This window comes from Malus domestica, chromosome 15 (genome assembly GCF_042453785.1).
Source record: "Malus domestica chromosome 15, GDT2T_hap1".
In the NCBI taxonomy this organism is placed as follows: domain Eukaryota; kingdom Viridiplantae; phylum Streptophyta; class Magnoliopsida; order Rosales; family Rosaceae; genus Malus; species Malus domestica.
In genome coordinates this window covers 30,359,261-30,380,394 of record NC_091675.1, presented here as the reverse complement: position 1 = coordinate 30,380,394, position 21,134 = coordinate 30,359,261, and the positions used below count along the sequence as shown (strand labels likewise).

The following is a 21,134-nucleotide window of genomic DNA, read 5'->3' as shown; positions in this document are numbered from 1 at the left end:
TTTTGTTAAAAGAGAAGTTTTTTTGGACTTTTCGTTAGTTTTCCTTTTAAATTAATGTTTATTTGACGAAATGGACGAAAATGAGGTTAATTGTGACTAAATGAAATGAAAATGACAGTTTCATGAAGCAAATTGAGAAAACCATTTTCACGGGATAAAGTTAGACTAATGGCAGTTTCACCGGGGCTGATCAATTAATAAGCCAAGAAAAAATGGGTTTTACTTTCATCCCTAAACAACTTTTTCCTATATATTAGGCTCTTATTAGACTGTAAAATTATCATAATAGTTTCTTAGAGACCGCAGATTGATCAAGTGTTCTTATTCGCCAGCTATTCTTTCTTCTTAATCCTCTTAATCCTTATGGTAGCATTAATATTGAACTGATTCAATTGCAGAAACCTTAAAACAAAAAGAGCATAAGGGGGCTGGTATGGGTAGGGGGAAGATTGTGATTCTGAGGATCGATAATTCGACGAGCAGGCAAGTGACTTTCTCAAAGCGTAGGAAGGGTTTGATTAAGAAAGCAAAAGAGCTGGCGATTTTGTGCGATGCAGAAGTTGGACTTGTGATCTTCTCAAGCACCGGAAAGCTTTATGAATTTGCAAGCAACAAGTTTGAGGAAAAAAAATATTAATGTTCTTTCTTTCAATATATTTGGATCCCTTGGTTCTTGTATCTCTGGGTTAATCAGTGTTAATAAAGTTTGCATGGCTCAGTTGTGCTGCATGTATGTTGTGGAATCTAAACAGCATGGTTATGATTATTATTTTTAATTCAAACAATTAGCTATATATTCTCTTAAAACCACTTTGAAAGAAGAGTTTCAAATCTGGAAACACAGAATAATACTGGTACTGATCTAAATTTTTACGTTACAATACAAGCTTAAGCACTCATAGCTAGAGGTTTACCACGTCTAGTAAATATCTATATATATGTTCTGGAATGAGTAATGTTACACTTATCATATTTTCATACTATATTTGTATCACCTCTCTAATAGAGATGACCCACCAACATGCGGATCTCATCTATATTAGAGAGGCGGTACAAATACGGTATAGAAAATGTGATAAGAGTAACATTATTGTTCTAAAATTTATCAATATACAAGGTGTTACTATGAAGATCATCAAGAAGTATTTGGAGTTAAGGTATTAAGAAAAGGAAAGAAGTAGCTAAGTCAAAGGCATGATAAGGGCACTCCACAGGTAATTATTAAAGCTGAGTTTAATTTAGTACAACAAATATTACTACATATAAAATTTTGAACACAAACCACTAGCTTTAGCATGAAGATAGGCACATGAGATGATGATCAATGCGCATCTGTGAGATATAGGAGTTGCATGTAGCACCTAAGAATGAGAGCAAATATTGAATAAAGTTATCTGGGAAAGTAACTCGTCTACATTGGTGATATGCAACGGAATTTTATTGAAATGATAAGAAATTATATCTATAGTACTTTAAAGCTAGGAAGATACTCGAAAGAACAATATGACCTTACATAATATTTGAAAAAGACAGTATAGCATGACAACCATATTAGATAAATGAGTTAGATACGAAAAAAAAATACATTTTTGGAGTTCTTCCTAGTTAATGTGACGGTAACATGGACATGTATTGGAATCAATCACCTATATTTTATCTTACAGGATAAATCCATTATGGTTCTAACCCAACCCTAAGGTAACCTATAGCAAACAAAAATGATTTTTCCTTGTTTAAGTATAGTAATTGCTTTATTAGGGTATAAGTTGCAATTCAGAAATAGCTTTGTAAAAATTACATAAGTGTTAGGGTAATTAGTTACATTTTTGGCTTTCATGGACATAACATTAACCTTCCCAACTCTTTCTAAACCTAGAAGGTTAGTTTTTTTTTTCATTTAGTAATTCTTATATGTTGGTGATATGACATCCACTTAGATCATGTGGTCAATCATAACGTCTACGTAGCAAAAACTAGGCATCCCCCTAAGTGTCACGTAAAAAAAAAATTAAGGTTAACTTGATAGTTATAGGTTGATAGAGGGAGACCAATGATATGCAGATTAGTGACTTTAGGGCTATTTTTTTCAACAACAATGCCAATTGCAGTTCACCTATTGATAACCATTTCATTTTTAACTTTTAGTTATACTTTTGTGATTGAGATACAAAAAAGTATATATGATAGAAACTAGAAATGAGGGTGAAGAGGATGTAGGGATGGGCAACGGTTATGGTGGGCGGGTAACCACGATTATTTATCCATAACCGTTTATGCTCATATCTGCATAACCATTTACCCGTTAGGTATTTGCCTAAACGGTTATATCCATACACATAACCATTTATAAATGGTTAACCATACTCATAACCGCATACTCATTTAACGGTAACCGTTTAGTACCCGTTTACCCATTTACCCTTTTAAACTCGTTTATCCTTTCTTTTTTACCATTTAACTATTTTTCATTGGTCTTGTTTTTTCAACAACTTGAAAATTCAAAAAAAAAAAATTGTCATTTGACAATCGAGGAGTCTACATATTTTTTCAACACAAATATAATATGTTTATATTTGTTCTACTTTGCTGCAAAAAATATCATCTGACTATTATGTTGGCATATGGATCTAATGGATCATACCAATCTGCATCATATATTAATGTCACCAAAATTTGAACAACTGATTTAAACAAAAATCTTAGAGAGAGAGAGAGAGAGAGAGGGAGAGATAGCTTGTTGCTTACATGATAATCCGAAGGACTTGATGAGAGAGAAGATGAAAAGCAAGAGCAGGTTCATCTTTTCTTCAAATTAAAAATTTTCAATTGCAGTGCACTAGCATATATCCAAACACATGCAATGAGATGATATTCTCAAACTGGGACAAAGATCCCAGCCAGATCTCCCCCACCAAGTCCTAAGGATCCGAAGATCCGAACTACTGAAATTTGATCCAACGGCTACAAGTCCCTCAAACTTTGCTAAGTCTATATTATATTAACTACATAAACCATGCATTATAGTCAATAACATTGATTTAAGTTTTGTCTGATAGGAACATAGTTTGTGTTAACTTTACATATATAAAATAAACAGGTAAATGGTTATCAGTTTATAACCGCGATTAATACCCATAACCATACATTTAAATTTCACGGGTAAACGATAACCGTTTATTTATCTAAACGGTTACACATAACCATAACCGTGAAATTTAAATGGGCAGGTAACCGCGGTTACCCATAACCAATTGGTATTTGCCCATCCCTATGAGGATGGTTGAAGGGAAGGAACATAATAAAGAAGAAAAAATGAAAGAAAAATCTTCAAAGTAACATTATCTTGAAATGGATTTTGGTTTTCATTTTGTGTCTTGTCTAGTACATTTCTTCTACATCTCTCCTCCTCCATTATTCTCTATATTACCCCCATTTTTTGCATACATATCTCATTTATCTCTAACACATTTAAAAACTAAGAACTAAAAATGAGCTGATTTTCAAATGATCCCTAAGTCTACATCTTGTCAATGCCCTTGGAAACGCTTTCTAAGAAAACAACCTATAACAAAGAAAACACTTTTAATTAATTCTCCCAAAGCCAATGAAATACTAATTTAAGTATGTGAAACGTTTTCACTTCTAAAAATACTTTAAGACAAACCCTGAAACTATTGTGTATCTCATTTAGTAATGAACAAAAATAATAGTGTTTGATAATCATTTGTATTAGTTTCGAGTTTTCATTCTTATGCTAGAAAGATAGATAAGAAATATATATAGGGGAGAAATGAGGGATATGTATTGTGGAGGAATGATGGTGGGAGAAATGTAGAAGAAAATGTGCATAAAATGAAAATTACGTACAACAAAAAACTATTTTAAGTTGTTTTCACTTTTAAGATGTTTTCTTTCATTATTCTTTATTTCATCCCCTTCCTCCTACCACCCTTCTTCATCCTTATTTCCCCCCTACAGATTGCTTATATCTAAAGCACAAGAAGTGAAAACTAAAAACTATACAGTTATCAAACAGATCTTAAGATTTTGGCCAATATGTAGAACAGAATGTACTCATGAAAAGGGAAAACACAGAAAAGGGAAAACTTGGGATTCATAGTAACCAATTTCGTCACGACTGGATACCCATGTGAATAATCCTCTCCTTCTTGATTGCCAACATTCATATTCCTTAATATCTGTTACCCTGAACAGTGGCATAAAAATCAATGTCAATGTAAACTTTTTCCTTTAGACGATATTATTTTCCTTTGACCTTTGCATCATCTTTCTTTAGAGTCCTCGTCATGAATCACCTGATTACTGTGTCATATCCTTATTTCCACCAGCATGAAGTCGGTGATAGAGAGATACAATAGATCAAAGGAGGAACATCAGCAACTTCTTAACCCAGCTTCAGAAGTGAAGGTCTTCTCCATCTACCTCTCGCTCATTTTTCTCTGCATTAACTATATTGGAGCATATCATATGAAATCTTAACTACATTGGAGTTTATTAATTGCAAGAGTTGGATGCACAAAACCGGAAGGTCTTGAAACAACGTAAATTCGACCATGAATCATGCAAACGCCCAAGAATACAAAGATGTATCGTGGTTCACCTCAATGTTTGGGTTACGTCCACACTGATATTGATTATATTCCTCTGTAACTGTATGTATGGATTACAAAGTGTTGTTGTGATTATGAGGGTATTGCCCTCTGTTGGGTTCACAGAGAAAGAGAGTTGAGAGAATTTCTGTGTTTGTAGGAGGGTTGCTCTAAATATGAGAGCCTCTGTTTGGGGATGTGAGGCCTCTGAATGTGAGTCTTGAGGATTGTGAGGGTGAGGAGGCCCTTTTATAGACTAAGGGCTCCTCCCCTTTTACATAAATCATGGGCTCAATGTCAGGAAGCCCAAGTAACGAGGCCCAATATAATATGGTACCAACAGTAGTCCCCCAAGTCTTCAGTCAAGAGAGTCTTTTGGCTAGAGACTTCAAATCCAATCCATGTACGGGCCGAAGTGGCTAGATATCTTGAACCAATACTCAACACAAGGCAATGCTCAACATAAAGCAATACTCGGCTAGAGGTATCACGCGTTACGAGACTACTCGGCTGAAGGCGATGCTCGTTGCGAGGCTGCTCAGCTAGAGGCTATGCTCGCGGCGAGGCGTTTGCTCGGCTAGAGACGATACTCGTTCTGAGGCTGCTCGGCTAGAGGCTATGCTATCTGTGAGGCGGTTCGGCTCGTGGTATTCCTCATTGCAAGTATCTACTTTATGTCGACATGCACTCAGTGTGAGTTGATTCTCAACCTGACTCGGGTCCGCTTGTCGGGTTAACATATTGGGTTCTTTTAATCAGCAACAATGTTGATCAGTGGATCTAGTTGCTCAATAATTCCTAACAATAAATGACAGTATAAGTATGACCGTATAATGAATAAATCAAATTGATAAAGTTTGTCAAGGCAAAGTATTGTACTATGTGCCTTCTATAAATAATTTATTCAGTTGTGTGGTAAATCACATGTTGTATAAGTGACATAGTTTAATAGCAGTCACAATATTCTAGGCCATGAATAAATATTGCACATGTACTTGGGTTAAATATATGTCACTAGGCAACATGTTAACAAATATCATAAAATAATAATAATAAAATATTAGATAGGTAATAATATTGAGAAAACGTAATGATGTGAAAAAGTAAAGCTCTTTTCTTTTTCCTTTTGGCAGATAGCAGACAATATCAGAAATAATAATAGAATTGTTATAAGAAAGGAATCTTATCTCCGCTTTTCCCATGGCTTTTTCAAAAAATGAGCATGGGGGGAACATGCACTCCTCTTCATGATGAAAGTTTCATCCTTTTTTCAAAAATTGGTGGGCATTTTCTTGATGCTCTTGGATGCTTTTCATTTTCAAATACTGAAGACGACAAGCTCGACAACATCAATAGTGGCTAGATCGGAGCGAGTATCTTGTTCTGTGCTTGCCACTTCTGTATGCTAGTATACCAACTCCACTGCTCTGGGACACATCATAGATCTTACCCTTGATAGCCATGAAAGAGACAGGAAAGAGAAAAAACCTTTGCAAATGTATATGGAGATGGTATTGCTGGTCCAGATGTGAAGACCATGATCCTGAAACCTGTGCTCCCTGAACATCCTTCCAGAAGTCCAAGTGCAGCTGATATTGCTGCTCCAGTACACCTTTGCGAACGATGACCGAGCTTGACTTGAACTGAATAATGGGTCTCTTCAATTGCAGTTGTGATGTTGAACTCACATTCAGAAACAGGTAATAATTGAACTCGTACACGCCCGGTGAAAAATGTGCTTGTAATTCGTCAAACACCTGATCTCGTCATCCACCTCGAACTCGTACAGGTAGACAACGCAACTCTCCGCAGGGTCCCCGCCGACGTTGCGGAAATTTATGATGGGGAGAAATTCCTTGATCAGGAGCGCCGACGTGGATGGGTTTTCCAGCAGGTGGGACTCGGACTCAGGCCAAACGATTTCGTCGGTTTCGAGAAATTCAGAGAGACCCAAAAAGTGGAAGAGCGAGAAAATAAGGCTTCGTATGAAGCCAATGAGAGAGAGTGTGTGGAGGAAGATGTTGGGGAAGACGAAGACCTCTGTGTATCCCACTGGGAAGCCCATGGAGGCGCTTTAGAAAGAGAAAGGGAGAGGACGCATGTGTTGTTCTTAGAGAGAGAAAAGTATTTTCTGGAAAAGCCCAAAGAATGACGTTTTGAGTTCTTGGGTTGTTGTCGATTCACGGTGGATATTGTGGTGAGATTTCACGATGGTGAGATGAACAAAAAATGGAAGAGAACCGACATAGCTTTTCATGTCGTTTCCCACAGACGGCGCCGAATGTTGATGCACAAAACCGGAAGGTCTTGGAACAACATAAATCAGACCGTGAATCATGCAAACGCCCAAAAACACAAAGATGTAATGTGGTTCACCCCAATGTTTGGGCTATGTCCACACTGATGTTGATTGTATTCCTCTGTAACTGTATGTATGGATTACAAAGTGTTGTTGTGTTTATGAGGGTATTGCCCTCTATTGGGTTCATAGAGGAAGAGAGTTGAGAGAGTTTCTGTGTTTGTAGGAGGGTTGCTCTGAATATGAGAGCCTCTGTTTAGGAATGTGAGGCCTCTGAATGTGAGTCTTGAGGATTGTGAGGGTGAGGAGACCCTTTTATAGACTAAGGGCTCTTCCCCTTTTACATAAATCATGGGCTCAATGTCTAGAAGCCCAAGTAACGAGGCCCAATATAATATGGTACCAATAGGGTTCATGTAGAGCACAATGGTAGGATGGACATGGATTTCATCGCTAAACTCTGTACATAGAAACCTTAAACCCTAAATCTGTATATATCTGTGTATCTGCTTCAACATGTAGAAAGTAGCATGCATAAGTGAAATACATGATAAACCAAGTTTTGTTTCCAAGTATTTAACCAAATAATTTCGGCTTTGCCTTACAGCTTCTAGGCATAAAACTTATACCTAAGCATTCAGTTACAACTTATGCGTCTCAAGCATTGTTTGGTTTTGGAATAAAATATCCAACTATCCGCTGTTGGTTGTACCTGTTTGGATCAAAACTTGAACCTTGGGCTCAGGAAAGGGGCTGGCCCAAAGGGATGCCTAAAGGAGAGCCCAGCCAAAGCCCAGAAAGCAAAAAATGGGCTTTTCTAACTTGGTGCAGCTCATGAAGACCACTTGCTCACCTACCCAAAAGCCAAGTGGTATAGACTAACCAGCTATACAGCCCATAAAGTACTTTATAATGGCAAAACAAGTAATATAGTTGATGAGTCACTGTTTTTCAAGTTGCATTCGGGCAAGGCTGCTGCTACAAGAGGCCAAGCTGAGTTGTCTATAAAAGAAGAAAGAGAAATCAAGATTAAGGACACTCAAACAAACAAACAAATGCAAACACAAACTCTGCTCAAAGCCAGATTTACCTTCAGAACGAAGCTGTAGTCAGCTCAAGCCTTCATCCCTCTCGGGACAAGCCTTCACTCAAACCCTTGTAATAGCTCTGCTACCCTGTTCAACCTTGCTGTAGTATCGATTTCTCTTTAAAACTCCTCTCCTTACCTCTCCCTAAAAAGCTCTCAGACCCTTGATAAGCCACAAAGATAGGAACCTGCAAGACGACCAGGCTTGCCCGACAAGGTTAAACCTTGCCCGACCTTCTTTGTGTTTTTGTCTTTTCATTCATTAGCCTAGCAATATGTTGTATACTTCCAGTTATATTCAAGTTATTTCTAGCAAGATGACTATTAAAAGGCTTTCTCAATACTCGGATCCGATTTGAATATATATTCATTGTTCAAACCAGATCTAAGTTCTAAGCCCTCGGGCATGTAAATTTGATCAGTTAAAAGTCCTTGTCCTCAAGGCATAAAAAAGAACCTTATGTGGACTTAACCCATCCACGACAATCCTTAATAAACGAGAAGTCCGAAGTTACTTGGGGCGCAAGTAATCGACCTACCTCTTAGTCTTATTTCTATTATATTATAATTATCATAAAACGCTTAAGCATGGAATGGATTCTGATGGGAAGCCTCAAGGCTTACATCTAAGGCCCCACGAAGGTACCTATTTGGATTCATTCCGTTCTGCGATGTAGAACGTTTGAGTATAAGAACGAACTCTAATGGGAAGCCTCAAGGCCTACATCTAAGGCCCTACAAAGGCACCTATTTGGGTTCATTTTACCTCTCGGACTCGGGTAATCAGAAGTATAATAGTTATAAGACTCCTGCACTCACGAGCACAAATATGATGTGTTCGAGCACTGGTTTAGTTATTGATAGGAAGCCTCAAGGCCTACACCTAAGGCCCCACAAAGGCACATGTCATAACTAACATGGTTTCTCGGGTATATACATATATACAACTAAAAACTCAACATCCATTTCACATCTGCCATGCTGAAGATGGCAGTGGCACGCCTGAGCACTTAAAAGTTAACCTTGATTGTGAGCTTCAAGGCCTACACCTAAGGCCCCACAAAGGCACCTCTCAAAGTTAACTCTGTCCTTCTCTTTCAGCCTTACCCGACCAGCCTTGCCCGAAGAGTCTTGCCCAATAAGACTTGCCCGACGAGACTTGCCCGACGAAGCCCGACAGAAAAGCAGAAGCCCGACAGCAGCCCTCAACCGGCGCCAACCTCCTTGGGAGCTGTGCGCTCGTCGGCCAGGAAACGTCCCCGACGGAAATTCCCGACGCGAACATAGTTTTGGCACGCTCGGTGGGACCACATTTGATCAAAAGATATATGTCAAAATGCCAGAAGATTTGCAAACCACGTTGCTACAAATGTTGCAAAGATGGGAGAAAGCTTCCATAGGCTCCAGAAAAGAAACAGACTTGGTTCCTCCCGAGGGAAATAGACTTAAAACCAGCCAGCCAGAAGAGTTGGTGGTAGACAAACCTGCAGTTCCCTTCTCAGAGGCCCCTATAAATATGATCAATATGGCATGGGCTGAGAAGGGAAAAGAAAAAATCACAAGGGAAGCGGAGGAGGGAAGACTGGCTAAAAAAACTACAGGAAGGGTAATCAAATCGCCCGAATATCCAAAAGCAGCCATAATCAAGGGGATGGTTATGTGAAGTAAGTGCCAATGCGAGTGTGAGCTCGAAATTCCCCCAACTGGAATCCTCATTGATCATGAACTGATCAGGAGGAAAGAAGAAGATGAAAGGAGAGAAGCCCACGAAAAGATCAAGCAGGCTACGAGAAAAGACACTTCCCGAAGCGTTTTTCAACGATTAGGAGGTGATTCCCAACCCAAAGCTTTATCAGAAGTATTTCGGAACCATGAAGCTTCTGAGGAGGTAGAAGATATGGAGGCCAGAACACGGAGGAATGCAGATCATCCCCAATATGGCTATACGGGGAAGGAAATCAAGAGGATTGATGGGATAACAAATCCTGTCGGAAAAGGAAATCCTACCCATGTCGGGCAGAAATGGTACGTAGTCGGAAAGAATGGACAGCCTACCAAACAAATGGGAGCCTCCATGGTCAGAAGAGTTCAAAGGCAGCACAAAGCTTACATGAATTCCCTGAAGACCCCCGCAACATCTGAAGCCTCCCAAAATAAAAAATTGGAGAAGACACCATCTGGAGGACCTAGTCAGCTCCGCTGGAGAAGTAAGAAAGAGGTGGAAAAAGCCAGTAGCAAGACAGAAGGCGAGGGAATCACGTGCCGCAGAGCCAACACCCTGGGAAGTATAGGATCTTGAGGCGGGCTCAAGAAGATCTAATCATGGTGCCAACTCCCGGATGGAAGCCGGATAGAACTGTTTCGTTTGAAAGGAGACCACCTTCTCTGCCATTGGTAGATCCTTTTGGTGAAGTCCCAAAGCAAACGTTGTATGCCGGCATGGATCAACAAGAAAGGACATTGGAACCACTACTTCCAGCAGATGCGATAGCTTGGTTGGATGAATTCATGGACCAGATTAGGGGCAATAAAGAAGATCTGCCCGAGCCTAGTAATTTTCATATCAACATGGCGTATGTATTATCCGCCATGTTTGGTGCTAGACCTGATCAGCCCGCTACTATGGAGGATGATTACTTGACAACTGAGCCAATGATGGCATATGTCAATGTGGAGGTAGTCGAAGAAGGAGAGTCGGGCAAGGCTGAATCCACTGAAGCGTCCAAAGATGGTCCTTTCAGGATTTACACAGACAAAATGGTGTTTAGCCGCCCGAACATCTCGTTGGCCAATCATCTGAAGCCCATATATGTTGCTGCTCATTTGGAAGGGGTGCCCTTCAAAAGAATTTTAATTGATGGGAGGCAGTTGTTAATGTGTTACCATCCAAGCAAATGAGGAAAATGGGAAGAGGCATGGGGGATCTTATTCCTACAGACCTCACGGTCTCTAGCTTCTCGGGCGCTATCACCAAAACTCATGGGATATTGCCTTTAGAAGTAGATTTGGGATCTAAACAGATCATGTTGGCATTCTTTATGGTGGACTGCACCTCCACTTATGGAGCCTTACTCGGAAGAGATTGGATCCATCAAAGTCTGGCCATACCGTCCACTCTGCATCAACAAGTGGCTGTTTATCATGAAGCGGGCACAGAAGGACCAGGCTTTTGGGAGATGGTAGAGGCCGAATCACGGCCATTTCTCCCCACAGCTAATGTTGCGGAAGCAAGTTTCTACAACCCCAACGTAGGAATCTTGAAGTGTTCAGGAGCTGATGAGAACGGCTGCCCTACCAAGGTGACGGCCCAAAAGCTTTTGGAACATGGAATGCTCCTTACTAGAGAGGAATGGGATAGACCTTGTATCCTCCCAAATCCCCTACACCATCAATGACTGAACAAAAGAAGAAAGATCAGGTAATGGCAGTCAGATCCCTGATTAAAAGACTGTTGGTATATGGGAAGGGAAGAAGGCAAGAAAGGGAGCTCTTGGACAAGGAAGAGCAGGAATGGCAGGTGGGAACTTCAACCAGCCAGCATGAAAGCAAGGAGGAATCTTGCAAAAAAGAATTGGAAAGGGCCATTCAAATGGTCGAGTGCATTTATGACCTAGATGGGCCAGATGACTTGCCCGAGAGCCCGGAGCTGGTCGAATTTTTGTGTGCAGAACCAGATAAGCCACCACCAGAAGTCCAAGATCCTCTGGAAATTATTGATCTAGGGACAGAGGAGGATCCAAGGCCAATACAAATTAGTGGTTTATTGGGGATTGATGATCGGGCAAAGATTATCTGCCTTTTGCAAGAATTCAAAGACTGTTTTGCTTGGCATTATACTGAGATGCCAGGTTTAGATTCAGCCTTGGTGGAACATAGAATGCCCATCAAGGAGGGATATAAACCTGTTAAGCAAGCACCACGAAGGATGTCAAATGAGATAGAAGAAAAGGTCAAAGAAGAGATTGAAAGGTTAGTAAAAGCTGGCTTTATCAGACCAGCCAAATATGTGGAGTGGTTGGCCAACATTGTACCCGTTTTAAAAGTTGTAACAAAAGCAGTACGATGTTGTGTGGATTACAGAAATATTAATAGCGCTACACCAAAAGATGAGTATCCTATGCCCATGGCCGATTTATCCATAGATGCAGTAGTAAAACATAAAGTCTTATCTTTTATGGATAGGAATGCCGGGTATAATCAGATAAAGATGGCTCCAGAAGATATACACAAAACAACTTTTAGGTGTCCCGGTCATGTGGGGGCATATGAATATCTGGTCATGCCATTCGGGCTCAAGAATGCTGGTGCAACTTACCAAAGGGCAATGAATGCCATCTTTCACGATCTGATTGGCCAGAGCATGGAGGTATACATCGATGACATAGTGGTGAAGTCTAAGACAGAAGAGCAGCATCTGGAAGACCTCAGACAAGCATTAGCAAGGATGAGGATCCACAAATTAAAGATGAATCCAAAGAAGTGCGCATTTGGAGTAAGAGAGGGCAACTTCTTGGGATTCCTGGTGCATCAAAGAGGTGTAGAAGTGGACAAGAACAAATCTTGGGCAATAATGGAGTCACCTTCACCCACCAACAAGGTGCAACTCCAGAGGCTACTGGGCAAAATTAACTTCTTGAGGAGATTCATTGCTAATTTAGCAGGCAAGATCCAGCCGCTGACTCCTTTACTAAGATTGAAAGATAAAGAAAACTTCGAGTGGGGACCACCACACCAACAGGCCTTTGACAGCATCAAGGCCTATTTGACTTCTCCACCAGTGTTGGTGCCACCTCAAAGGGGAAAACCCTTGAAGCTGTATATTTCTGCCTCAGAAAAGTCAATCGGGAGTTTGCTAGCCCAAAATAATGAAGGCGGGAAGGAGCAGGCAGTGTACTACCTCAGTAGAATTCTGACCGAGGTAGAAACAAGATATTCCCCAGTAGAGAGATTATGCTTGGCTCTATATTTCACTGCCAGTAAATTAAGGCATTACATGTTACCTTGTCACGTGCACATCATCTCCAAGACAGATGTGATAAAGTACATGTTGTCAAAGCCAATGCTCACAGGAAGGATTGGGAAATGGATTCTAGCATTATCATAATTCAGTTTTCAGTACGTACCCCAAAGGGCAGTCAAAGGCCAAGCAATTGCTGACTTCCTGGCCGAGCACCAAGAATCTCAAAGTGAGGTAATCAATATCCCAGGAAGCCTGGAGGTCACTAGCATTTGGATCCCGCCAAGAAAAGATATCTCGGGCAAAGAATAGTGGATCCAGCAAGAGATAAGAAGAGTGACTGGTCTCTGGATCACTCCTTGGAAGCTGTATTTTGATGGATCTCACACTCAGAAGGCTTCAGGAGCAGGGATTGTAATTGTAAACCCTCAAGGGGTTTATCATTATTACTCATTTCTCCTGGACTACCAAGGAAATACTAATAATCGGGCAGAGTATGATGCCTTAATAATTGGTCTGGAAATCTTGATGGATTTGGGGGCAGTAGAGGTAGAGGTCTTTGGGGATTCAGAGTTGGTAAGTTAAATGGGGAGTTCAAGTGCAGACATATCACCATGGCGGGGTATTACTTGGCGGCTACACAATTACTGAGTTTCTGGGATTCTGAGATATCAGTCAATCATGTTCCCAGGGGATCCAACTTAGCGGCCAACGAGATGGCACAACTAGCCTCAGGAGTGCCAATACAGGAGAGAATATATGGGATAGATGTCAAGATCCAAAGAAGAAACCTTCCTTCAATCTTAGAAAGAGGATTCAGTCTAGATATAATGGTGCTAGAAGCCAAGATAGAAGATTGGAGGTCACCTATCATTCATCATTTGAAGGATCCCTCTTCGCCTACAAGCAAGAAGGATAGACAGCAAGCAACCAAGTATGTCTTATGGACGAAGAACTTGCTAAGGAAGACTCCAGATGGGTTACTGTTGAAATGCTTGGGCCAAGAAGAATCCATGAGGGTAATGGCCAAAGTACATGAAGGAGTATGTGGTGCACATCAGGCTGGAACGAAGATGAGATGGTTGCTTAGAAGGCATGGTTATTTCTGGCCCAACATGGAAAAAGATTGCAAGTCTTATGCCCGAGGTTGTGAAGAATGTCAAAGGCACGGACCTCTCCAGCATGTGCCCTCGGTACCTTTAAATCCAGTAGTCAAGCCTTGGCCCTTCAGAGGATGGGCGATGGACTTCATCGGGCAAATCTATCCAGCTTATAGTAAAGGGCATACCTTCATAATTGTAGCAACGGATTATTTCACCAAGTGGGTGGAAGCATCAGCAGTAAAATTTATAACTTCAGCCACAGTCAAGAATTTTATCGAGACCAAGATTCTGCACAGATACGGGGTGCCCGAAACTATAGTAACGGATCGTGGGCCATCTTTTATTTCAAAAGAAGTTGAGGAGTTTGCAAGCAAGTACAAAATAAAGATGATCCAGTCCAGTCCGTACTACCCTCAATCAAATGGCCAGGCAGAAGCCAGCAACAAGATCCTGGTCAACATTATCAAAAGAATGGTGATAGATAGTCCAGAAAAGTAGCATGAAAATCTGGGGAACACTTTGTGGGCATACAGAACTTCCAAGAGGGCAGGAACAGGGACAACTCCTTATGCTTTAACTTTCGGGCAAGATGCAGTGCTCCCCGTAGAGATCAATGTAAGTTCTGTAAGAATTCAAAATCAATTTGGGTTACATAGTGAAGAGTACATCGAAGCCATGTGTCGAGGAATTGAAGACTTGGATGTAGCCCGAATTGAAGCTTTGAACCAGATTCAAGAAGGAAAGCAAGCCGTTGCCCGAGCTTATAACAAAAAGGTAAAGATGAAGTCTTTCAAGGAAGGGGATTTAGTCTGGAAGATAGTCCTCCCTCTAGGAGCTCAGCTCAGGGGCTTTGGAAAATGGAGCCCGACATGGGAAGGTCCTTTCATTATTAGTCGCGTTTTGGATAGAGGAGGATACTACTTGGAGGACCTTGAAGGAAACAGGCAGAAACATCCCATTAATGTTAAATTCTTAAAGAAATATTGTCCTACGTTGTGGGATGTTAGAGATTGTTATATTGAAGAGGATACAAGGTAAAGCAAGCTTCGGGATATCAATGTGCAGTGTATATTTATCAATCATTCAAGAAGATGGAAAGACAAGAGTTGTTGAGATAATGTATATTTCATTTCGACAAATTGATGAAATTTACAAAAGATTCAAAGCCGACGTATTACAATCAATTCTCCTTCTGGATGCAATGATATCTTCAGCTGATTTTCCGATGTCTTCATGGATGGAACCCGATCAGGTGATCGGGTTGTGCGGCCAAGACATGCTTGGTAGAGGATCCTCAATCAAGACTATCACCATATGTGATGGTGAAGCCCGATTTATCACGGTAGCAAGCAGGAAAGCAAGCCTTCGTGAGGAAACCGCCTGACCAAGGGTGTTGGAGATAGCGGGGTGTTCGACCAAAGGTGTTGGAGATAGCGATTATTTGATGAAAACTCTTTTTCTCACGGAAAGGGAATTTTAGGAAACTCCACTTAAAATATGAAGAACTCATTCCACAGTTTTGGAGGAAACTCAGAAAGAAGAAACACTTGGGGAGAATGAAAGAATAAGTTCGAGGATGGTTTGTTGAGAGAGTTGACATTTATAGAGAATACTAGAGAGTAGTTCAAGGGTTGTGAGAAGATCAAGAGACTCCGGGTACCATTAATTTCATCTAGAAGACACAAGTTCCAAGGGCAAGGGTGCAACCGCATGCAGCTATTCAATCAATATTGGCGCCTGGAATTCCAGGCTAAATATCGATTGAAGGGGGCACTGTTTGGATCAAAACTTGAACTTTGGGCTCAGGAAAGGGGCTGGCCCAAAGGGATGCCTAAAGGAGAGCCCAGCCAAAGCCCAGAAAGCAGAAAAGGGGCTTTTCTAACTTGGTGCAGCTCATGAAGACCACTTGTTCACCTATCCAAAAGCCAAGTGGTATAGACTGACCAGCTATACAGCGCATAAAGTACTTTATAATGGCAGAACAAGTAATATAGCTGATGAGTCGCTGCCTCTCAAGTTGCATTCGGGCAAAGCTGCTGCTACAAGATGCCAAGCTGAGTTGTCTATAAAAGAAGAAAGAGAAATCAGGATTAAGGACACTCAAACAAACAAACAAATGCAAGCACAAACTCTGCTCAAAGCCAGATTTGCCTTCAGAACGAAGCTGTAGTCAGCTCAAGCCTTCATCCCTCTTGGGACAAGTCTTCACTCAAACCCTTGTAATAGCTCTGCTACCCTGTTCAACCTTGCTGTAGTATCGATTTCTCTTTAAAACTCCTCTCCTTACCTCTCCCTAAAAAGCTCTCAGACCCTTGATAAGCCACAAAGATAGGAACCTGCAAGACGACCAGGCTTACCCGACAAGGTTAAACCTTGCCCGACCTTCTTTGTGTTTTTGTCTTTTCATTCATTAGCCTAGCAATATGTTGTATACTTCTAGTTATATTCAAGTTATTTCTAGCAAGATGACTATTAAAAGGCTTTCTCAGTACTCGGATCCGATTTGAATATATATTCATTGTTCAAACCAGATCTAAGTTCTAAGCCCTCGGGCATGTAAATTTGATCAGTTAAAAGTCCTTGGCCTCAAGGCATAAAAAAGAACCTTATGTGGACTTAACCCATCCACGACAATCCTTGATAAACGAGAAGTCCGAAGTTACTTGGAGCGCAAGTAATCGACCTACCTCTTAGTCTTATTTCTATTATATTATGATTATCATAGAACGCTTAAGCATGGAATGGATTCTGATGGGAAGCCTCAAGGCCTACACCTAAGGCCCCACGAAGGCACCTATTTGGATTCATTCCGTTCTGCGGTCTAGAACGTTTGAGTATAAGAACGAACTCTAATGGGAAGCCTCAAGGCCTACATCTAAGGCCCTACAAAGGCACCTATTTGGGTTCATTCTACCTCTCGAACTCGGGTAATCAGAAGTATAATAGTTATAAGACTCCTGCACTCACGAGCATAAATATGATGTGTTCGAGCACTGGTTTAGTTATTGATAGGAAGCCTCAAGGCCTACACCTAAGGCCCCACAAAGGCACCTGTCATAACTAACACGGTTTCTCGGGTATATACATATATACAACTAAAAACTCGACATCCATTTCACATCTGCCATGCTGAAGATGGCGGTGGCACGCCTGAGCACTTAAAAGTTAACCTTGATTGTGAGCCTCAAGGCCTACACCTAAGGCCCCACAAAGGCACCTCTCAAAGTTAGCTCTGTCCTTCTCTTTCAGCCTTACCCGACGAGCCTTGCCCGAAGAGTCTTGCCCAATAAGACTTGCTCGACGAGACTTGCCCGACGAAGCCCGACAGAAAAGCAGAAGCCCGACAGCAGCCCTCAACCGGCGCCAACCTCCTGGGGAGCTGTGCGCTCGTCGGCCAGGAAACGTCCCCGACGGAAATTCCTGACTCGAACAGTACCATTGCTACAGATTAAGAACAAATAATTATTACAATAATATTCTCTGGTCCTGCTTTGTCAAGTCAAACGAACTATTTTTTAATGGAGTTATTTTTTAACCATCATAAGGAAAGCTTACTTCACAACACCATAAGGCAAAACTAAACATGCATACAACTTCCTTGGCACTGATCAAGCATGTTAGTTGAAACAGATTCTGATATATCATAAGAAGATACTTCGGTTCCTAACTAACATATATATAGGGACACACGATGCTTACATAAGTTGAACCTACTCTTCCATCATTTACCGTATATAGGATGTTTTCAGCTGCCAAGAGATGTGAACTGGACATGTTATAATCTTCCAAACAAAGTCCTGTTGATGGGATGATGAACTTGTATAACTCCATTATAAGATAGTTCGTTTGTCTTGACTCAGAAGTACTACTAGAATATGTTGAACTAAACCAAATTGTACACATACCGCAAGAAACTACTTTTCTTTGACAAACCAGAGTTTATATATGTATTTATATAATCAAAAGTTTCCAACATGTTATCGAAAAAGACTTTTTCTGATCCATTTCTCAAATGTTGCATGCATTTTACTGTTTTGTTATTGTGCACTTGCTAGTTTTGGCAAAGGGAGGTAGCCAACTTAAGGCAACAACTACAGAACTTGAAAGAAAATCATCGGTACGATCTTTCTCCTTCAGTTAGAATTCAACAATTTTATTTGAAAGCACACGCACAAATAACGATGGATGCATCTAATGTTACCATCTCATGGATAGTACTGTCATAAGAAGATGCTTCATAGAATTCTTACAATGTCCTAATTCGATATCTAATTATTTAGGTTTAGGGTGGATGCGAGCCACTTAAAAACAATGTACTATACACTGATTTATGGTAGAAGGACTCCAAAAACTGATCATCGACTTATCGTTCCTCATTATCATAGTACAGGCAATTCATGGGAGAACAACTTTGTGGTTTAAGTGTCAAAGAACTACAAGGTCTAGAAAGTCAATTGGAAATGAGTCTGCAGGGAACTCGAACGAAAAAGGTTAGCTGAAATGAATGATTTGATTTGTGTATAATCTAATTTCATGCTGTAATTTTTTTTATTTTAGTAGAATTTTGACAAATATCAATCATCTAAATTCTTGCAGGAACAAATATTAACTTATGAAATAGAAGAGCTAAATCAAAAGGTAATTAGTCGATCGTCATTCCATCTTACACATTACTACTAAGAGTTAGTTCACTCGCCATAACAATTTTTTCTTTGTTTGTTCCATGCAGCGTAATGTCATCCATCAACAAAATATGGAACTGTACAAGAAGGTAAATCTCTTTTGCCAAAAAAAAAAATTGAAATTACTCAAGAAGGTATTCTGATTCAATATTTAACTACAATAAGAACTTAAAAAAAGAAATCAATCATAATCCATAATTACCTTATTTGGCAACGTAGAGTCAGAAATTAGCAATAATAAAGGTCATGTGGAACAGGTTTATGGCACAAGTGATGTGAATTCAAAAAGTAACATGTCCCTATACACCTTCAACTAAGCCAGCTCAACCAACAAATATAACAGACGCCAACAAGACCAAGCAAATAAATATTAGTAAATTTTTCTTCACATTCATTTATCAGAAAATAAAAGTTTTTTTTTTTCTGATAAGATTAGAAAATTTGATGTTAGGAAACATTTTCACCTCAACTTTCATCTAAAATGTACATGTTATAATGCAGAAGTATATACTTCAAGGAAGTGCCTGGATCATGGACAAGTGTCAATTGACTTTCTCTAAACAAGATGCCTTATACTCCATGCATCTAAAATGTAAAAGTTAGTTTTTGCTAAGTTCTTTTTGGGCCCTGAATTTGTGGGCTTGCCTTTTTTTCCGGCCTGGTGGACTTTCATGTTACGGCCGTTGTCCTTTTTTTTTCCTTCTCGGGCTTTTTGGTGTTACTTGTGTGCTTGCCAGACCGGCAAACTTTCTTTGACAGACACATAGAGAATAAAAAGAAATTATTTTGTGTGCTTGGAAATGTTTAATTAGTACTAAGTATGAACTAAACATTGTTACAGTTGTGAAGGTGCTCCAAAATGCATGAGCATTGTTTTTCGGCCATATCACAATTCATAAATGGTTTCGTCCCTAACATTTCAATTCGATTAATGCCATCCTCCAAATTTGTTCTGGCATAACAACTTCGTAATTATCAACCAAATTTGTTATCGCACTAAGTATACTAATCAAAACATAAATGTAAAAAATAAAATACCATTAAAAGTTAAAGAGTAAATTGCTGATTTAATTTTTAAACTAAAATTATTATCCAAGAAAAATTAAGCTTTTAAACTCATGTAAAATTTTCAATCTCATCCTACTATTATATTTGAAGTTATTTTATCCAATATTCAATGCATCCATACAAACTTAAGAGTGCTAGCAAACTCCTCAATTACCTTCTCATTTCAATATTTTTGCTTTTACTATGCATTCCACTAGCACGTGAAACAAAAAATCTGAAAAGAAAAATAGTCGACTTTTATATAATAAAATTTTAGTTTTGAGTGGCACAATGAAAAGTGAGAAAGCTGAAATAAGAAGGTAAGTAAGAGTCTCTCCAAAAGAGTTCATAATGTGACTATTTAAATACAAATTTGTTAACCAACACGACAATTTGTATACTAAAATTTGATATTTTACCATTTTACACTCTAATGAAAGAAACCAGTTTGTTTTTTAAGGAAAAAGTTGATAGTAACAGTTTTTTAATAATAGATAAAAATGTGTGAAGAGTGGATTAAAAAGCCTATAGGGAGAGTATTACAAGTTCTAAATTTGAATGGATTCTTGGAATGACCTTAAAATATGAAGGTCAACACATTTTCTCGTTGTTAATAATTAGTTTGAGTAGAAAATATGTGGTCAAGCTCCATATACAAATCTATACAGTTAATTTTTCGAACTAAAATTGGAAAAATATGATTTCTCGTTTTTTGGATTAGTTAAATGACCTCAAATTCTTAATATTAAGGTTAAAATATTGATTGTACGAAGAAGGCGCAAGTAGGATTTCAAAATGTATTCATGGGGAATTAATGGAAAAACTCCATACTTTCTAAACCCAAAAAAAAGGGCCCATTTTCAAACCTTTCAATGATGAAAATTCAGAATATTTTGACAAAAATATGAAGCTTCTTTTATTTCTAACAGCAAAAAGAACAACCAACAAAGAAAATAAGAAAAATTTGTAAATTGAAGAAAGTAAGAGAGAGAGAGAGAGAGTAAAAAATCTAGTGTGGAAGGGCTGCTCATAGAAACCAAGATTAGTACTCCGTTTGCACATTGAATTCATACAAATAATACAACCTTAAAAAACTTCTTCGAATTTTATACAGAAAACAAAAATAAATAAATAAAACACTCTTTCTATGAATCCGAACGAAGGGGTAACAGAAGGAGGCGGAGGCTTGGGTTTAGGGTGTAGTAGAAGACCATCCGAGGCCCAACTTGACCCAGCGTATGCCTGAGCAGGTCGGATAGAAAAATTAAAAAACATGAAAACAATGTTATGTTGGTCAGAACTCAGAACGGAAAATTGTTTTAATGTACCGAGAATACGGTCTGATACAT

General features: G+C 39.5%; 1 protein-coding gene across 1 annotated transcript; it reads left to right on the top strand.

The window, feature by feature from the left end:
- Nucleotides 1-433: 433 nt before the first annotated feature.
- On the top strand, nt 434-19,055 carry LOC108171699 (agamous-like MADS-box protein AGL21). Its single transcript, XM_029095200.2, has 7 exons — nt 434-615; nt 4,350-4,428; nt 18,112-18,173; nt 18,447-18,546; nt 18,653-18,694; nt 18,786-18,827; nt 18,996-19,055. Exons 1-7 carry the CDS (start codon nt 434-436, stop codon nt 19,053-19,055), a joined length of 567 nt encoding a protein of 188 aa, XP_028951033.2.
- The last annotated feature ends 2,079 nt before the right edge of the window (nt 19,056-21,134 follow it).